The sequence below is a fragment of the Rhagoletis pomonella genome, unplaced genomic scaffold (genome assembly GCF_013731165.1).
Source record: "Rhagoletis pomonella isolate Grant_MI unplaced genomic scaffold, Rhpom_1.0 Rhpom_scaffold_00004, whole genome shotgun sequence".
Lineage (NCBI taxonomy): Eukaryota > Metazoa > Arthropoda > Insecta > Diptera > Tephritidae > Rhagoletis > Rhagoletis pomonella.
In genome coordinates, this window is record NW_023458558.1 from 48,006,183 (window position 1) to 48,024,233 (window position 18,051).

The window sequence follows — 18,051 nt, forward strand, 5'->3', positions numbered from 1 at the left end:
AAGAAAACTAATTTTTAATGCTATTTAGCTCTTAGCTGTTAAAACAAGATACATATATACAAAAACATGAAATTAATAAAAAAAAACTTAAGCATTTGTTACACCATTTTTTTTACATTAAAAATATTTTACAACAAAAAATAACAAAACTCTTTGTTTGATATGCGAATGGAGTTAGTAAAATAATAAAAAATAAAAAATTTTAAAAAATTATGATAATAATGGTAAATACAAAAAGTAAAAAATAAAAAGCAAATGGCAAATTTTCAAATAAAACACATTACTAATTATACAAAAAAAAAGGTTTATTACTTATTTGAGTGTTTTTTCTCATTTAGGAAAAAACTAAGGGCGATTTCCTTTCACTCTTCACAAAAAAAAACCAAAAAAAAAAGAAATTATTTTCAAAATATGCAGAAAAAGTTGTAGAGTGGCCTAGTTGTAAATAAAAATGAACATCTTTATCAAATCAGCAAGCGGCGATTTTTCTTTCGCCAAACTGCAAATAAACCGTTCATTAATTAAAATATTTCACAAAATATATATTATAATTTTTATAAGTGTTGTCAGTCGTGTATCAAGCGCCTTATTACCTTTGCTTCTAAGGCTTTGCTTCTTAGACAAAAAAATGGCGACATGAATTGTGCTTCCAAACTCTGTATTTTTACATTATTTGCCAGCTAGGTATGAGTATAAAAAGTTGAAATAAGAACACTCAAACTTTTAAGGCTTTTTGTTATACAATTCTGAAAAGTTTTTTTTTTTTTGTACTGTGTATGCATTTTTTGTGTTTTGTGTCATCGTAAGTCAGCAAATTTTCAAAAACCTCGGCTCAATTCCCTGTTTTCTTAATCTTATTATTTTTTCTATATATTTCACCATTTAAAAAAAAATATATATATATTTACTTTATTATGCCATACATATAAACATATATATTACCAACTTGCCTTTACAAATTGTTTAATATTTGATACAACTTTTTGATTTTTGCACAATATATCTGGTGCAGCTTCTTTCTGTATCTACAAATATTCATTCTATCACACAATTTGTATATTTCATAGATGATTTTCTAAACCACAATCGAGCAAAGATCGATTATGCGTTTTATGTACACATATACATATCTGTGCCGTTCAATTAAAGTCGTTTAAGTAACTTTAGAAGGTTTGACTTTGAATTAAAAAATAATCAGTTTCCTTTGAAAATGTTTATATTTTTTTAAGCTTCTAACAAAAGGGCATCTTGAACTACCACTGTTGCTAGTTAATTGTTAAAATATTGTTTGGGAACCCAATGAAATGTTGCTTTAAAAGGGCAGCACAGATATGTATATTTGAATACAAAAAAAAAAAAGTTTTTTAAAAAGTTACAGCTCAAATTAGCAGAAACTATTAATTTCTCAAATTTATTGTACGTTATTTATGCCTTATATTTATTATCAGTTGTTTGACTTATGATTATTTTATTATATGTAATTAGAAAATAAAGGTGTCAACTTTTCTAACTGTTGATAACTTATAGTCGATTTCCACCAAGCCTTAACTGCTGTTTATGCTGTTTGAAAAACGGAGATTACAACTCGAAGGGGGTGATTCCACCTATTAAGTAAAAACAAACGAAAGGAAAAAAGCAAATCTTAAGAAAAAAAACCTTTCCGATCACCCCACGTTGGAATTATTTTAACTTTTCTTAGCTCTGAACTGCAGTTAAGCCTTTGGTGTAAATAGGCTATTAGCTTAGATAAGCTCTCAACCACCTAAATGGATTTCACGGAGTGCTCCTACTTCAACGATTAGTAAATAAGTTCCCTTGAATATGTGCAAACATACATGCAAGCCCGTACCACATTGAATCGTGTAAGAGGACTCGAAAGCCTTTTTAGCTATTTACTTATAAGCTTGGCTCGTACAGTGCTTTCAAAAAACATAAAATTCATATTGCCAATTCTGGGATCTGTGAAAATGTGTACTTATTTACCCTCTTGAAAATTTACTTAACGGTATGTGCCATGCGGAACAGAACGACTAACTTCATCAGAATTAGCCGAGAGATCCAAAGTGTTGTTCAAAATAGGCCCGAACGGTCCAGCGCGCTCGTTAATCGCTAACGCTTGACTTCAGCCTACATACCTAAGCTGCGTAGAGAGTCAATGAAGCTAGATTCAATTGGTTTACTCCAGCTTTTGATCAAAATCTAGAGTTTCCTAAAGATTAGAAAAATAGATCGATTTTGATTTTTTATGAAATGATCGTTTCGGAAATGGAAAAATATTAAAATCAAATAGAAACGTAATTGATCTTACTATAAACGTCAACGAAAGTACTGTATATTGATAAATATTCAATTCAACAAAGCGCATATTAAAATGGCCGCGTTTTAAATACGAACATTTTTAAACGATAATCAAATATAAAGTATTCATTTTTACTATGCATTATTTCCTTCAGTGAATGAACATATTTTCGAAAACTATCGTCCTATCCTTAAATCGAGCTTAACTTTTTTTGCGTGTTAAGAACTGTCACAAGATATTCAGAGAGATTTTCTTAGAATTTAATGTAGATTACGTTTTTACTATACGATTTTTAATTTTTTTTCATCCATACAAATCAACCCGCCCTAATGTACATCCATAGTAGCAGAAATGCGATAACAATAAGCAATGGTAGCATTTTTTAAGTACTGATTTGATTGCGTTTTTCTTTTCATTTTCCGTGATTTCCTTAAGCTCAGTTTATATACTTATTTGTTAAAAAGATATTACAACTCGAGGGGGTTATTGCTTATATTAGGCAGAAGCAAACGAAAGTAAAAAAAAAACAGTAAAAAATAAACCTTTCCGATCATCCCATAGTGAAATTCTTTTAACTCTTTCTAAACTCTTGGTGGAAATGGGCTATTACGTTGATTTGAAAGTGGTACAAAAAAATAAAAAAAAGTGATAGAAAAAATTAATAGAATTGAGCTCTCATCGAAAGCAGAGGCATACGGAACTATTTAAGTTTTCGATTTTGAAATTTAGGTAAACTTTTTGAATTCAATTCGCATACTGCTATTCAAATGACTTGAAATAGTGTTATATGAATACCAAAACAACAAATACATACGCTTTCGGCTCGAGATCCATTTGAGTAAATTTACGAAAACAATTATCCACATCCCTACCCAATCACATCGTATTCAAGAAATATGTATTTATTGACGCTTTCTTAGTTTTTTTCAGCTTAGTATTTTAAATGAATCGCTTAAGTACATGCATTTTTTGTATTTATCTTTTTTGTTTATTTTATTCTTCAATTATTGTTCAACGTGTTGCAGTGCTCCTTGTGATTTTTCTCGAACAAATTTTCTTTTACTTCCTTATAGTATTAAGTTTGCCATTTCACATTCTTATCATCACTATCACTGTCTGCATATACTCATACACAAATACATATACACACATACACAATTACATACATACACCACAAAAACACACTCATCTGAAATAGCACATATGCTACTTCTTGTTGTTGTATACTGTATACATGCTGTATGACTTACACATTTGTTTGACTTTGAAGTCAAACTATTTGAATAGTTAATAAATTAAAATACTTGTATGTGTGCATTAAAGCGGGTCAATTTGTGTAATACATATGTACATACATTCGATTCGTTCGAAAAAAGACTATTTGAAATTACCCCTCCTGGAGAGGAAAAACAGTCACATCGAAATTTCTTATAACTTCAAAATGTTTTTTTATTTATGACTCAATTTCAAAGTATATGGAAATGGAATATTTTCATACTATTTCCTCCTCTTAGTAGCAGAATGGTATACTTTTGTAGCAGATGTGTACAAAGGAGTAGAATAAACTTATTTCCAGCGACCTTTGGCGAAAATTTGTAGAACCCAAATCCTCGCAAAGTAAAAAGTTTTCACAGCCGGGAGAATTTAAATATTTTTTTGTTTGTATGAGTACCAACCCAGTCAATAATCGTTGTCATTCCATATCTGATATATCAGTCTGTTATATACGTATGTTGCAAAAAATTGGGTCAAATTTTAGCAGTCAATAATATACATACTTACATACATGCATATATGAACAAATCTCACTAGTTGTTATATTTTTCAACAAAAACGTGTTTTTGGTTGAAAATGGTTATGCCACCATAAAGAACAGGGTTCCATCGCGAAATTGCATTTAAATGGAAACTTAAAAGAGATATAGGTACCCAAAAAAACAGTCTAAATAACAACTCGTGCTCAAATACCCGTAGTTTTGTATGTAACGTATACGCCCTGTAGCACCATACACAGTCAGCTAACACTTTTACTCACACGCTGTCACGCCTTAATGTCATATTATTTAAAAGTAATTAAATATTGACGTGGAATATTTTTCTACAGAGTCCTTCACGAATATTTATATTAATTTCTACATTTTTATAACAATTTCCGAATGAATTTCGGGTGTGCAAAATATTGGAAGTTTTGTTTCTGCAAATCATTGTCATCTTAAAACCAATGTAATTTTTTTTTTATTTGGTGGCACACTAGTTTTATTACTCTAGATTGGTTCGTTTGGCAACGAAGAAGAGTCTTTTACTTTTAAATTGGAAAAATCATTAAATTACAAAAAATTACAAAATGGCTGCCACATATATTCTGTATGCTGCCATTTTTTTTTAATTGGTGGCACACTCTTGAAACTTCACAGGTATACTGTATTTGATGCCAACTTGCATTGCCTCTAATATGAACATTGTAATTGAAAACTTCCCAAAGTTATTATAATTTTTTTGAGTGGCAATGAAAAAACTAGTAATTTCGATATTTTTCGCGTAAATAAACGTTTTAAGGCTAAAACTGTTCAAATTGATTGAAATAAAGGCAAGAAGAATCCTCAAGCGTTTTTTGTGAGTGACAAACAAAAACACTTGTGAGATTTGCTCATACATACCAGGACATGTTGAACAGGTAGTTCAATAGATCAGCCCATTTATTATATTTTTTTTATTATTACTTGGCCTCGAAAGTGTCAATACTGTTTATTATTTTTTCACAAAAATTCTAAATTGCCAAAAAAAATTTTCATGCGAAACCGTGTTTCATTAAAATAAGCGTTTGAACCCCATCTTTAGGAGGGGTCGCTTAAATCAGGAGCAGAAACGCTGATTATTGGGCCATGCAAAAAATGGATCAATGCAACGATAAAATATGCGCAAATGTAGTTTCATTAGTATGTACTATTTCAAAATATAATTTTCATTTCGGCTTCTGCCCAGATGCTCGTATTGTCACTAAAGCATTTACACTTTGTGTAGTATTAACACAAAATTTATGCTGCATATATGTAAGTACATATGTATGTACATCATACATCATACATTATAATCGCACCGCCCTAGTGTACCCAACCGGTATTTATGTTTTTTATGAACTTTGCATTTATTCTGCATTTGGAACATTAAGTATTTTACGCTTCATAATTTATTGTGCAATATGCAGAAGCATTTAATACACAATCACTCATATACATACAAAGGTACATATATACTTACTTCAGATACATATCTACATATATTTCTTAACGCATACATATGTATAGATACATATATAAAATAATTTATGTAAGCTTTGATCCACTTTGTGGATGCGTAAAGTTAGGCGCTTTTGCCCTCTTTATTGCATTTCTTCTCACCAAACTGCACATACAACTACAACAACAACATTTGTTAGCATACGTGTCGAATAATTAGTATTTATAAGAAAAGAATTAGTTAAAGAAAATTCGTTAAATTACCTTCTTACGGAGACTTCCTAACACCCACACGCACACACATTCTTGCATAGAATAAATGCTTCAAACATATTACACATGCATACATACATACACACATACACACTATGTACTTTTTTTCTCTCTGTTTACTCTCTATTTGTTTCTCTCGGGCTGATTATCGCCCTCCATGGCGTGGTGTGTGTTCTTTTTCGTTGGTTACAGGGCAAATGGGACGACATCATCTATCCGCCACACCGCTTTCGACCGCATCATCCGGTTCACCACCGCCACCACCACCACCGCCACACGCTTTCACCATGCATTTGAGTGCAGCGTTAAAAAACGAATATCATCCATTGGACTATATACGTGCAAGCAGTGGCAACGGCGGCACTAATGGCGGTCCAGCCTCGCACCTCTACAATCAAACGGCGAATCAAGGCGTTCTAGGTAATGGGCCAGGTGGTAATAGCGCCATTGTACACAATTCCCATCATCAAATGTCCTATCATAATATGTTCACACAATCACGCGAGCCGGGCACAATGTGGCGTTGCCGTTCCTGTGGCAAGGAGGTCACCAATCGATGGCATCACTTTCACTCACACACCGCGCAACGTTCACTTTGTCCCTACTGTCCGGCCACCTATAGTCGCATCGATACGCTGCGCTCACACTTGCGGGTGAAACATCCAGAAAGATTGCTCAAATTGAGTCCAACTTTGTAAGCAAGCTCAGCAGTGGCCGGGGCAGCGGTAGAGGCCGAAAAAGAGGCTGCAGCGACAAGGGGCGGCGGCGGCGGCGGCGGCGCGAAGAGAGGCTGTAATGTACACTACTGGAGGGAGCTAAATACACAGATAAACTCATTGATTGTATGGAATTAAAAAAAAAAAGCAAAAAATAATAATAAGAATTTTAGAAAATATTCCTAAGCGGCTACCGAAGAGCATAAATAATAAAATAATGATAATGCACAAAAAACTAGCTGAACGCTATTATATAATTAGGGAAAATAATAGCAGAAGAGGCAGTAAGAAATACATATAAATACGCATACACGCAAACGCCAAATAAAAAAAAGAAAGAAATTGTGTCCGCAGCTAAACACAAACAGACTGTCAAAAAGCAAAATGTTGATAAAATAAGAAACAATAAAAGATGTCGATTAGCTAAATACTACAATGGTTGTTGAGTGACGCACTGAGAACGACGAAATGACAGCAGCCAACAAACAGCAAAGCAAGTCAACCAGCAGCCACCACCGAAAAGCAAAATAAGCGCTAATTGTTCCACCAAAATGCAAAACTAACAAAATACTTATGTATACATAAATAAATGCATGTATGTATGTACTAGCAAGCCCAGTTGCCATTCATATATTGATTTGCACACTTCATATGTAATTGCATGCTACTATCGTTAATTATTTAATAATGTATGTATGTATGTATGTTTACTAATATACATACATACACACTTACTGTATAAATACTTACTACTTATGTATATATAAATTAGATTTTATAACTACATAATTACATAAATACTATTAGCCTGGTACTATTTCGTTAATCGATTGTCTATCGATAGCAACTACGTCCTATTAAATATCTGTATGTACATATAAGACTATATCTATTCATACGAGTATATATGTATAAAAAAATGATATACAAAAATTAAAATAAGCAAGAGAAAAAACAAAACAATAAATTGCATTTGCATAATTTCGTAAAATTACTGAAAATGCCAGACTTTAAATGCCGAAAAATACAAAACCAAAAGCACAAATGCGTACGTATGTATGTTTTTGCACAAATGCAAAAAATCAAAGAGAAAAACTATAAATTTACTGGCACTACTTTTTTTTATTATAAAAGTTTACACTGATACTTAGGTGTGTAAATTAGGATGATCCAAAAAAAGTTGTTTTATTTTTTTTCAGCCAACCCCCCAGAACTGAAGAATATCGAATATAAAGCGACCCGTATTTTTTAAATTTTGAAATCATATAGGAAAATAAATTTCTTGTAGAATTGCTATAAACCCGTTAAAAATAAATATTTTTTTTAAATAATTAAAATATTTCCCTTCAGAAATTTTTCTTTGGTAAAATTTTGAAGCTTACTTAATTTGCAACATAAATAAATATAGATGTAAAAAAAATTATGGGGGGAAAGCAAGAAAATTCCAAAAATTAGCTTTCTTAATGGATGTTTGGACTACCCTAATGAGCGCTTTTGAAATAAAAATTATGTGAAAATATAATAAACGATGGGGTCACAACCAAAGCAATTGGATAACGAATCATAAATATTGGACAACGTTTCAATTTCAAATTTTGTAATCCAAAATTATTGGCGAATTATTTAAAAAAAATTTATTTGGAAAAGTATACATACATTAATAGATTAGTTTTTACTACAAAAAAAAAAAACATTGTAAATATATAACAAAAGATTTTAAAAACACTATAAAGGTCCTTAAAACACGTCTAAATATTTAGCGAAGCAGCAATCGCTCAAAAATTGGCTCACTAAAAAAATTGGTGTACAATAAAATAACTACTAAAACAAAGCTAATAGCTAAATAAAAACAACTTAATAAATTGTCGTCGCGTCGAAAATATCAAAATTATTAACTTGAATATCAAAATTATCAACCTGAATATAATTTTTTCTCTAGAAAATGTAAGTGGCATACAGAATCTTTTGTTAAGCCAGAAAATTATGGTTTGGTAAATTCAAGTATGTGGAAACTGCATTTTTAAATCCTTTGTACTTATTAGGATACATATAAGATACGTGGATCAAAGGATCTATTGAAAGTATCTACTGATTTCATTTTCGTTACGTGCCATTTTTTTATCCAATTCGGGCATACATACATACATAAATAGATAGATATATGATTAACCTCTGGAAGCAGAAACCAAATAACTACCACAAATTTATTACGCCATTCCTAGAGTATCAACTCCTAAATTATATATATACATAAATAAACCTAGCTTACTAAATACGTATAAAGCTATTTAAATCGTTGTGGATCTATATTTTCATCATTTCTAATGTTTCCATCTCTAGGATTGAAATTGAATATATTTTTCTAAGATTGATAGCCAAATGTCGAGTTGTAGTTAAGCAGAGAGTCTTTGACTTAAAGACTTTGAGATTACAGAGATCGACCTTGGACACGGCTCGAAAGTTCGCCACATAAGACCATTTCAAGTAATGACGAGATAATAACAAAAATTGCCATAGGAATGGCATCGGCATCTAACTTACAGACTCCCAGTTTACTGTAATGTTTTTTATATTCAAATACTTTAAAGGGTTTCACAACAGAGTGGTGTTTCGAGACATGGTAAAGCGGATTATTGCGCTCGAAAATGGTCTGCTACAAAACTTGTGTAGCCAAGTTCAATCATTGAACCCTCATCTTTCTGCTGTCACAAGCCGAAGAGAGAGAGTCCAGAGTGGCATAGCAGATGATCACATACATATTATCTCTGGGGTGCTCTGTCTATTCAAAAAAAAAGAATCCCTCTTATATTACAGAACACCCTAATGTGCGCGTAGGTGCTAGTTTCAAAAAACGCTAAAAGCCTGAAACAACTTCAAAAACCACGATATAAAAATAAAACAATTTTTTTTTCAAAATAAAATGAATAATAACAATTTTAAATAGTTCCTCCTCGCAGTCGCGCTAGTCGGTTGCTAGCTCAGAGCGCAGGCGTTCAACATTCTCAAGAAAGTGTATATATTCAGAGCGCATCTAGGAAAATATCAAATTGAATGCGAATTTATATTTGCTCCAAAGAGATGAGCCATAACCGGGCGACGACAGATGTAAACGGAATTGGAAAATGTGACATTTACATTATGTAATTTAAATGTTAAATACGGTAATATTTACCAATCGCAAAACATTTTGGTGCTTCTATGTTTCTACTGCACCGTCGAGCAGCTGATTGTGTAAAACTAAAATCAGTGGTTTCAATTCTGGCAACTACATTCATACATACATACACACGAGTATGTATTGAAAGGGAAAGATAGTACATATAGCAAATTGCACCGAAAATTAATAAATATTTGCAAAAGAAATCAACTCAAATTAACTTTTTAGTAGATATGGAAAAATAATAATAAAAACAATACATAATAAGAAAAAAAAAATACAAGAAAATGAGAAAATCGTTTTGACAAAAGTAACGCTTGAAATGAGAAGCGTGTAGATATGACGAATTTTATATATCAAAAATATGTACTAAATTATATAGATGTAATTTTTATCCAATTAAACGGTTTTCAAATATTTAAATGTGAAAATACTACCAGCAAATTCGTGTAGCTATAAAATAACGGATAAAAGAAAGCGTTTCAATGTGTAAACTTATGGTTTCTGATAAATGTACTTGAAACAAAATTGTACGCGATTTCGCAGAATTGCAATAGCAATAGCAACAAAAATTTCAACTAAGCTCAATAAACTAAAAGTTTTGTTAGATGTAGATTTTTAATATTTTTTTTTTTTTTTAATATTTGCTAAGCTTTAAAGAATACAACTTTGGACATATAATCAAAATGCAGAAAGTTGTTTTTTTGCACTTGTCATACAAGTACATAACTTGATCTAAAAATAATAGTGGGTATCATGCAAGATACATACGAGTACATATACATACACGACATTTAAAATTTTGTACACTTATTTGTTAGTGTAAACAAAAAAAAATAAGCGCTCGGTGTGAACCAGGTTGTAAATGGTAACGAAAAAAATGACAGATAAAGGATAAAAAAGCACACAAATCTAATGCATAACAAACCTAATTTTTAACCCTGGTATAGTCGCACCCTTTCGAGGAGAGCGAGGGCTTGCTCATTATTTAAAAAGTGGTTCTTGCAATTAATAGTAAGCTCATAAACTAGGCAAAAAAGTAGTATTTATGAAAGTTTTACAGTTTTAGAAAACCACGCATGGATAATTTACACTTGGAAAAGAGTTAAGTTACGTTCTACTAAATATGTTAGTCTCAACACATAATTTGGTTATAGTTACATTATTCGATTATAGCTACCAAATATAAAAAACACCTGTTCCTTACGTAACGATTAGCTTTTTAGTAGCGGAAGGTTGCAATTGCATATATAGCAGATTCGAAGATGCGAACGAAGATACACCAACTACTACACGACGAGTTAAACTAAAAACACTCAGCAGCAAGCAGCCATTGTGGATGGAATTATTCAGCTTATTTCCAGTATACAATTATACATTTACTTACTAGCATAACTAGACGATTTCAAACTTTTGTCCTTTCTGCTATCAACATCAAGATTTTGTTGTTTTTTGTTTTTTTTTGTGTGTATTGCATTTAGTAAAGCGCTCGACTTTCCGCTTAACTACTGTTAGCTATGACATTTACACATACATATGTTAAGCTTATTAAACATTTTAAAACATTTTATTTTTAAGTGAAACAAAGCAAACTTTATGTTGCAGCAACTACAAACAAAAATCAATATACCTCAAATGCATTTCAATTTTAAAATAAACATACATATTTTTAATTAAATTAAATTATAAAAATGCAAATAAATATTAAATATGTACAATTATGTATACTAAATATCATTTAGTTACGTGCTATTATATACTAACTATGTTTTGCATTGTTTTACGTCTACCTACCTACATATAGGCTAGTGCAAATGAAAGTTGAGGAGTTGCAAATGTTCTGTAGTGTATTTTTAGAATTTTATATAGTATTTAGATTTCTATTGCTTTATATACAATTATTTTGCTGAAGATTGTTAAAAAGCGAAATGGCTAAAAAACATTTTGACAAATATTAAATTTATATTATTTTATGCGCACATAAACTATGGTAATCAAATTAATTCTGTTAACTCGAACAGCAATGTTGTAGACCCATTAACACTGTGGAAAAACGCTGTAGCGTGCCTACAAAGTTGATACTCGTAAATTTTTAAAGAAGTGTAAACACAATTTTTAGAGTTTCTTAAAAAGGGCACATACATAAGCACATACATAACTTATATGGAAATGCAATCGAGATGCTATTGTATGAACTATAAAATGCTTTTAATAAAACTATAAGTAAATACCACAAGAAAAGAGTCAGCTAAATAGATTTCTCTCAACACAAGATTTGGTAACTCTAACCAAATAATGTAACTACATATTATCAAGTCATGCATTGAGAGCAACTTATTTATCTGACGCAACTAAATTCTTTGCTCAATACTTATATGTATGTATTTACATTAGGGTAGAGCAGAAAAAAAATTTCCATTTCAAAATACTAATAGCAGGGCATAGTTGCCTTTGAACGTATGTAAAGTACCCTTAAAATTTGTGTGAAATCGGTTAATACTTTCTGCCTACCGTTTTTGATTAAAATTTTTAGATTTTTGTAAATTTCATTTTTTGAAAAATTGTAGGTATGTAGTATTGTAGGCCATTAAATTTGGTGTAATAAAACGCAACTTTAAAGTTGCTACAAAATATTTTTATATGCAGAAAATCAGCACCACCTTCAACAAAAAAAATTTTAAAAATTAAGGGAAGTCTTACTACTATTTTAATGACCTGCAAAACATCATACCTAGAACTTTTATAAAAACGTTTTTTTATAAATTTCCTTATCTATTTGGAATTTACAAAAATCTAAAAAAGGGGTAGAATTTCGAAACGCATTTTTTTTTTTGTTTACGCTTCACCCTAATGTGCATACATAAGTGCATAAATTTCTGTAAGCTTTACATGTATGTAAAACTGTCCCATTTAAAATTAAATAGCCAATTTTCTGTGAGAAATACATAAATAACTTTAATAAAAATGTTCCCTGGATAACGACAAGAGTAATACGCACTCGCTATGCAGAATCCTATTTTAAATACACTGTGAAATATTTACATACATACAATGTACACTAAAAAGGTGTCCGCACGAGGCGATTTTGCGTTCAACTCACGCAGGGTTGCACGAAAAAAAAAATTTAATGGCTAAATATTGGCTAGCGACCAATTTTGTTGAAAACGATTACTTGAAAGGCCGTTCAACTAAAAGTAGAATGCAAAGTTGAACGAGGCAAATGCCTTTTTATCGCGAATATTTTGATATTTTTTTTATATTTTGATATTTTTAGCCATTCAATTTTTTTTTTTTCGTGCAACCCTGTGTGAATTGAACGCAAAAGTTGAACGCAAAATCGCCTCGTGCGAAAGCCTCATAAGTTCGTTATTTTATGTACAAATGTACATTTACTTATATTAAATATAAACATAAGTACATATATGTAAGCAAAGAAGCATATACATTTTACTGTTATTTTGTTAGTTTTTTAGTTGCGTATTTTTTCTGATTTATTATGTCTGTTAAAACGCAGAACTCATAACTTTTCGTTTTATTATTGTAATTAATTGTTTGTAGAGATTAATATTTTTCTTTACGTTTGCAAAGTTACATACATGTCTGTCGGAAAAAAATTATAGAAAAAAAATTTAAGAAGCAAAGTGAAAGTTAAGCAGAAAACATACATAAACCTCAAACAATCACATAAAAGTGACGGAGTAATACTACATATACAAATTTAAGGACGGTAGCATTAAGCTGAAGGAAGTTGAACATTTTGTGATATTCAAAATTATTATTTTTGGAAATTAGTTTAGACTTAAAGTAACTTATTGTAGAAATCACATTGAAAACTCATAAAGCATTTCAAAATTAGCCCAAAAAATTGTTAATGTGATATTTTTGGTATCAAAAAAATAAAAAAAATAAAACTAAGCGTAAATAAACAATTAAAAATTTTAAAAATATTTGGAAGAGAAGGGTAACGAATTTCAACGTTTTAATTGGTATGAAATCCAAATATGTATGAACTCTTATTTTGAAGCTTTAAAAAAATAATGGAATTAAAAAAAATAAAATTACGTAAAAATTTGTATCAAAATTCTTTTTTGGCTCTCGTTTCTAGCACAAAATGTCCAAACTTGAAAACTTTTAGTTTTAGTAAAATTATGATAATAATAATTTAGATATGTATGTATGTAAAAATGCGTAGTCACCTCAAATGTCATATTTTAAGCATCGTTTAACTTTTGTCCTAATTGATTTAGTTTTTATTTTTAATTTTTTTTTTTTTAGTTTAAGAGAATATAAATTTCGTTATTTTTGTAAAGATTATTTGCATATAAGTAAACGCAAGTTTTACTTTTGTTAAGGTGTTTCAGTAAACTACAAAATTTATGTACCAAAAAAAAATTAAATAAAAAAAAAAATATTTTTAAAAACATAACAACATCGGCTGTTTTTTTTCTAATACTTATGCAATAGTTTTTTTAAACCTTTTTGTTGAAAAATATTTTTACAGTTTACTTAATGGAGCTTGAGTTAGTTATTTAGTTTTCCAAGCTTTCATTTCTTAACCACATTTGCGTACTAAGCTTTGATTAATTGAGGGTGCATTTGTTGTGAGAACTTCATTTTTTAGCGAAAAATACTTTCAGTCTAGAAAAAATGAATTTCTATGCTCACGAGCTAGTGCTCAACAAAAAATGGTTGATATTTGAAAAATACTTAAATTAACGTGCATACATAGTTATAGTACACACATACATATATACATACTTATGTACACACATGCAATATCGATCAATGTCGAACAACGTATGTAGACAAAAAATCTTTAAAAAAATTGCAATTTTTAAATACTCGTATATTTTTATACATATGTCCATTTAGAATCAGTGCTACTGTAGGTGAATGAAAAATTAATGCAAAATTCCTAAATCGTTCGCATCACAAAAAAGCGAAAGCGCTGTTTGCTTAAGTTGAAGCCTAGCATTATAGTAATTTAAAGTCATCTTTTGTTTAAAAAAGATGTATATATTTACTAAATGTAGATCGTCTGCTGAGTGGAAGATCGACCTATCTCGGCAGCCAGTTCAAAAACGCCCTATCTCAAAAAACTTTTCAAGAACGCCCGGTTTGAGAATTTTATTGAAAAACACTCTATCTCAGAATTTGGTTTAGAACGCCATATTTCAGAATTCTATTTATTCAAAAATGCCCTATCTTACTTCAAAATGTATTGAAAATGTGCTGATTTAGGTCGTTTTCGAAACGAATTCTGAAATAGGGTGTTCTTCAACCAAACTCTGAAATAGGACGTTTTTGAAAAGTTTTTTGAGATAGGGAGTTTTCGAACTGGCTGCCGAGATAGGTCGATCATTTCCACTCAGCAGTCGATGTGTACATACGTGTGCTTATACAAAGCAAATGTAATTAGAAATATCTACCCACATACATACATATAACATACATGTGTATATAAGGTCAAACTAAACGGTTTTTTCTCTTCACTTTTCTACATCAATGTTATTAGCATTTGTAGTTTAAACTTAAAAATTGCCTAGTCCTTTTGGATGCTTAAACAAATTTCCGTAAATTAGTACCACCTTAGGTAAATACTAAATGTTTTGGTACTTAGGGTAATTAAATGTTAAACTCATTAATTACATATTGTGTGTGCAACAATTACGTCGAAAAACTCGAAAAGAAACCCTAAAGGAAAACTGCTTAAACTAATATTTTGGAAATAGATATTATGTACATATGTATAATCAAATCTTATTGCTAATGTATTGCAATTGTATGTACTATCCGGATACTTAGTTTAAATACAAAACTTTTTTATAGAAACTAATAAAAAAAACTTTCTTCTTGCGTTATGCATAAATAATAAATTTATAAAAATATATCTAAATTAAGTAAGATCCTATGTGTAATTTCGAAATAATATAATTCTACCACAGTAATAACAAATAAATAAAATGACAGAATATAATTCAAACACGGTACAAGCGTTACTGTTTACACAGCATATTAGAAATAATACCATACTTATTAGGTACTTTTGCAAATCTTCTTTTATACATATTTTTACTATATTTACGAGTAAAATCTTACCATTATGCATACATACAAGGCAGTAATTGATAGGCACTGTTTGGAAGCACAATTCATAAAACAGTCACAGTTTATAAATCAATGGTCACTAAATGTTCCTTTTAAAATGTTATATACCATATTAAATTCTGTTGTGGAAATTTCAGGATTGCCAAATGTTGCACAGTAAGTACGTACATACATATGTATATCTCAAGGTATAGATTCGTCGTAACACATCTGCTGTAAATAATGGTATATATGTACATACATGCATGAGTATCTTTGTAGGTTGGAAGAAAGCCACATTAAATGGTGTAATTTATTTTCAAAATCAAACTAAATCGATGGTTTCCAGCTGCAAGAGTATGTAAGTATCGAGGCGAATTCCAACATTTCATCGAACCGGAGTCTGGAGTCGCATCTGAAATTTGTTTGATTGGATAGGTATGTACGTGTTTGGTATGTATGTATACGGTGAAGATAGTCTCAGATGCATTAGCTGCTTCTGTTTGATCAGAGAACAGCATTAGTAGTAGTAACAAAGAGGTAGAACACCAAAAGTTATGAATTAAACATTACAATAGAAATATTAAACAAAACAAATCCAAAATAAGGAAAATCAAACAGATTTAAAAACTGGTACAACTTAAAAATTACACAGACTCGTAGATCAGCACAGAACTTATTTTATTACAGATGGGTAATCAAGTTTTAGAAAAGCAATTATATTATACATTTTTGTAGATGCTTTTGTTGATTTTGCTCTTAATAGTGGCAGGAATTGAGTTCCACACACTCTCATAGCATCGACAAAAAACTTTCTAGTAGAGTTCTTATCGCTAAAACGAGGTACAATTAAATCATAAAAGCGTTCGGACTTAGGAAAGATTAATTTTTCATATCAGTAAAGCGGAGTCTTTGTAGATAATAGCGTGAAAAAAATTTGCAATTTCTAGCTTTTAAAAAGCTAAACATAACGCGTAAGATTATTGAATAAGGCATCAATTTTATGAGATGACCTAGAATCAAGCTTGCTAAGTGATGATGGGCAAAACTAATTGACGGGCAAATTTTCTTCTAATGGGCATAGAAGTAAATTTATAACAAAGCCTAAATTAATTATTTTTTCGACCAGCTTTAAAGGATTGTATTTATGGCAAAGAGATGGAATACTGCTAAAACTTACCCTGGTTTTGCAGAACTTACGATTTTAAAGTGTTGAGACAAAAATTCTAAAAAACCGCATAAAAAATCCAGTGAGGCATTATTAAGCAAAAAAAAAACATATTTATTTCTTCACTTCAAGACTTATTATTCCATGTGAAACTGAACGTTAATGAAATAAATAAAATTGTATCTGTATTTTAACCAAAAAATAATAAAAATACCATAATAAATACATGAATTATGTAAGAATACAAAGACAAATTATTTATCAGAAGCATTGTCTCTTACACCCTCAAAAAAAGTTATTAAAACTCTCAAAAAAATAAAATCGTTACTGCGAAATACATAAACATAAACAGCTATAAAACTTCGTGTATATGCTATTTAGGCTAAAAAGCACAAATATACATAAATATTCGTCCTCGAATTCGTAGTTGGCTTAGGGCCAGTTTTTCAGTACCACGGCCGTGCAACTCAGTTTAAACGCCCGATCTGGCTGGTTTAAAATAAGATTAGACAATCAAATGTCAGCCAGCTGTTCAATTTAAACTAAGTTTACTTAAACTAAGTTTAAATTGGCACTGAAAAACTGGCCCTTATACTAGGTTCACATATAAGTAGATTATCCGCATTTTCGAGCTTAACACCCTAATCTGTAATTATAACAAGAGATTAGCCATATAAAATTCGTCCCTTGTTAATCTGTAATTATAAAATAATCTCAGATTTAACCGATAACTTTTCGGTGTCCATCCTAGTTTTATCGATTGTTTTTGCGAAAGAGAGGAGAAATGCCAAATGTAAAAGTAAAAAAAAAAGTACGCTAGCAAGTAAAAGAGGTTTGTAAGGGTATTTTTAATAAAATGTTAAGTTAAAATATATTTATATTGCTTATTATTGCAGAAAAACGTGATCACGGTGGCACAGAGAAGAAACATAACTTTTCCTTGAGATGTGAGAATAACAAGCACAACAAATTTGACGGCTAATAATCTGAGATTTGCCTGTGTAAACGGGGTGATTAAAAAACGAGCTTTGATTGAGATAATATTGATATGTGAACATAGTTTTAGGGCCGGTTGTTCAATGTCTGGCTATCAGTACTTGCCGGTTAAACATCATT

The 18,051-nt window shown here is 30.5% G+C and overlaps 2 protein-coding genes across 3 annotated transcripts in view; both read left to right on the forward strand.

The window, feature by feature from the left end:
* LOC118737666 (sex determination protein fruitless) overlaps positions 1 to 6,720 on the forward strand; it is a 132,847-nt gene extending 126,127 nt beyond the window's left edge. Inside the window, exon 8 of the mRNA XM_036468346.1 lies at positions 6,000 to 6,720. Within this exon, the coding sequence (XP_036324239.1) occupies positions 6,000 to 6,505 (506 nt within the window). The 3' untranslated portion in view covers positions 6,506 to 6,720. The remainder of the gene's footprint in view (positions 1 to 5,999) is intronic.
* LOC118737668 (UPF0565 protein C2orf69 homolog) overlaps positions 1 to 18,051 on the forward strand; it is a 579,466-nt gene that overhangs the window by 509,559 nt on the left and 51,856 nt on the right. The window lies entirely within an intron of this gene.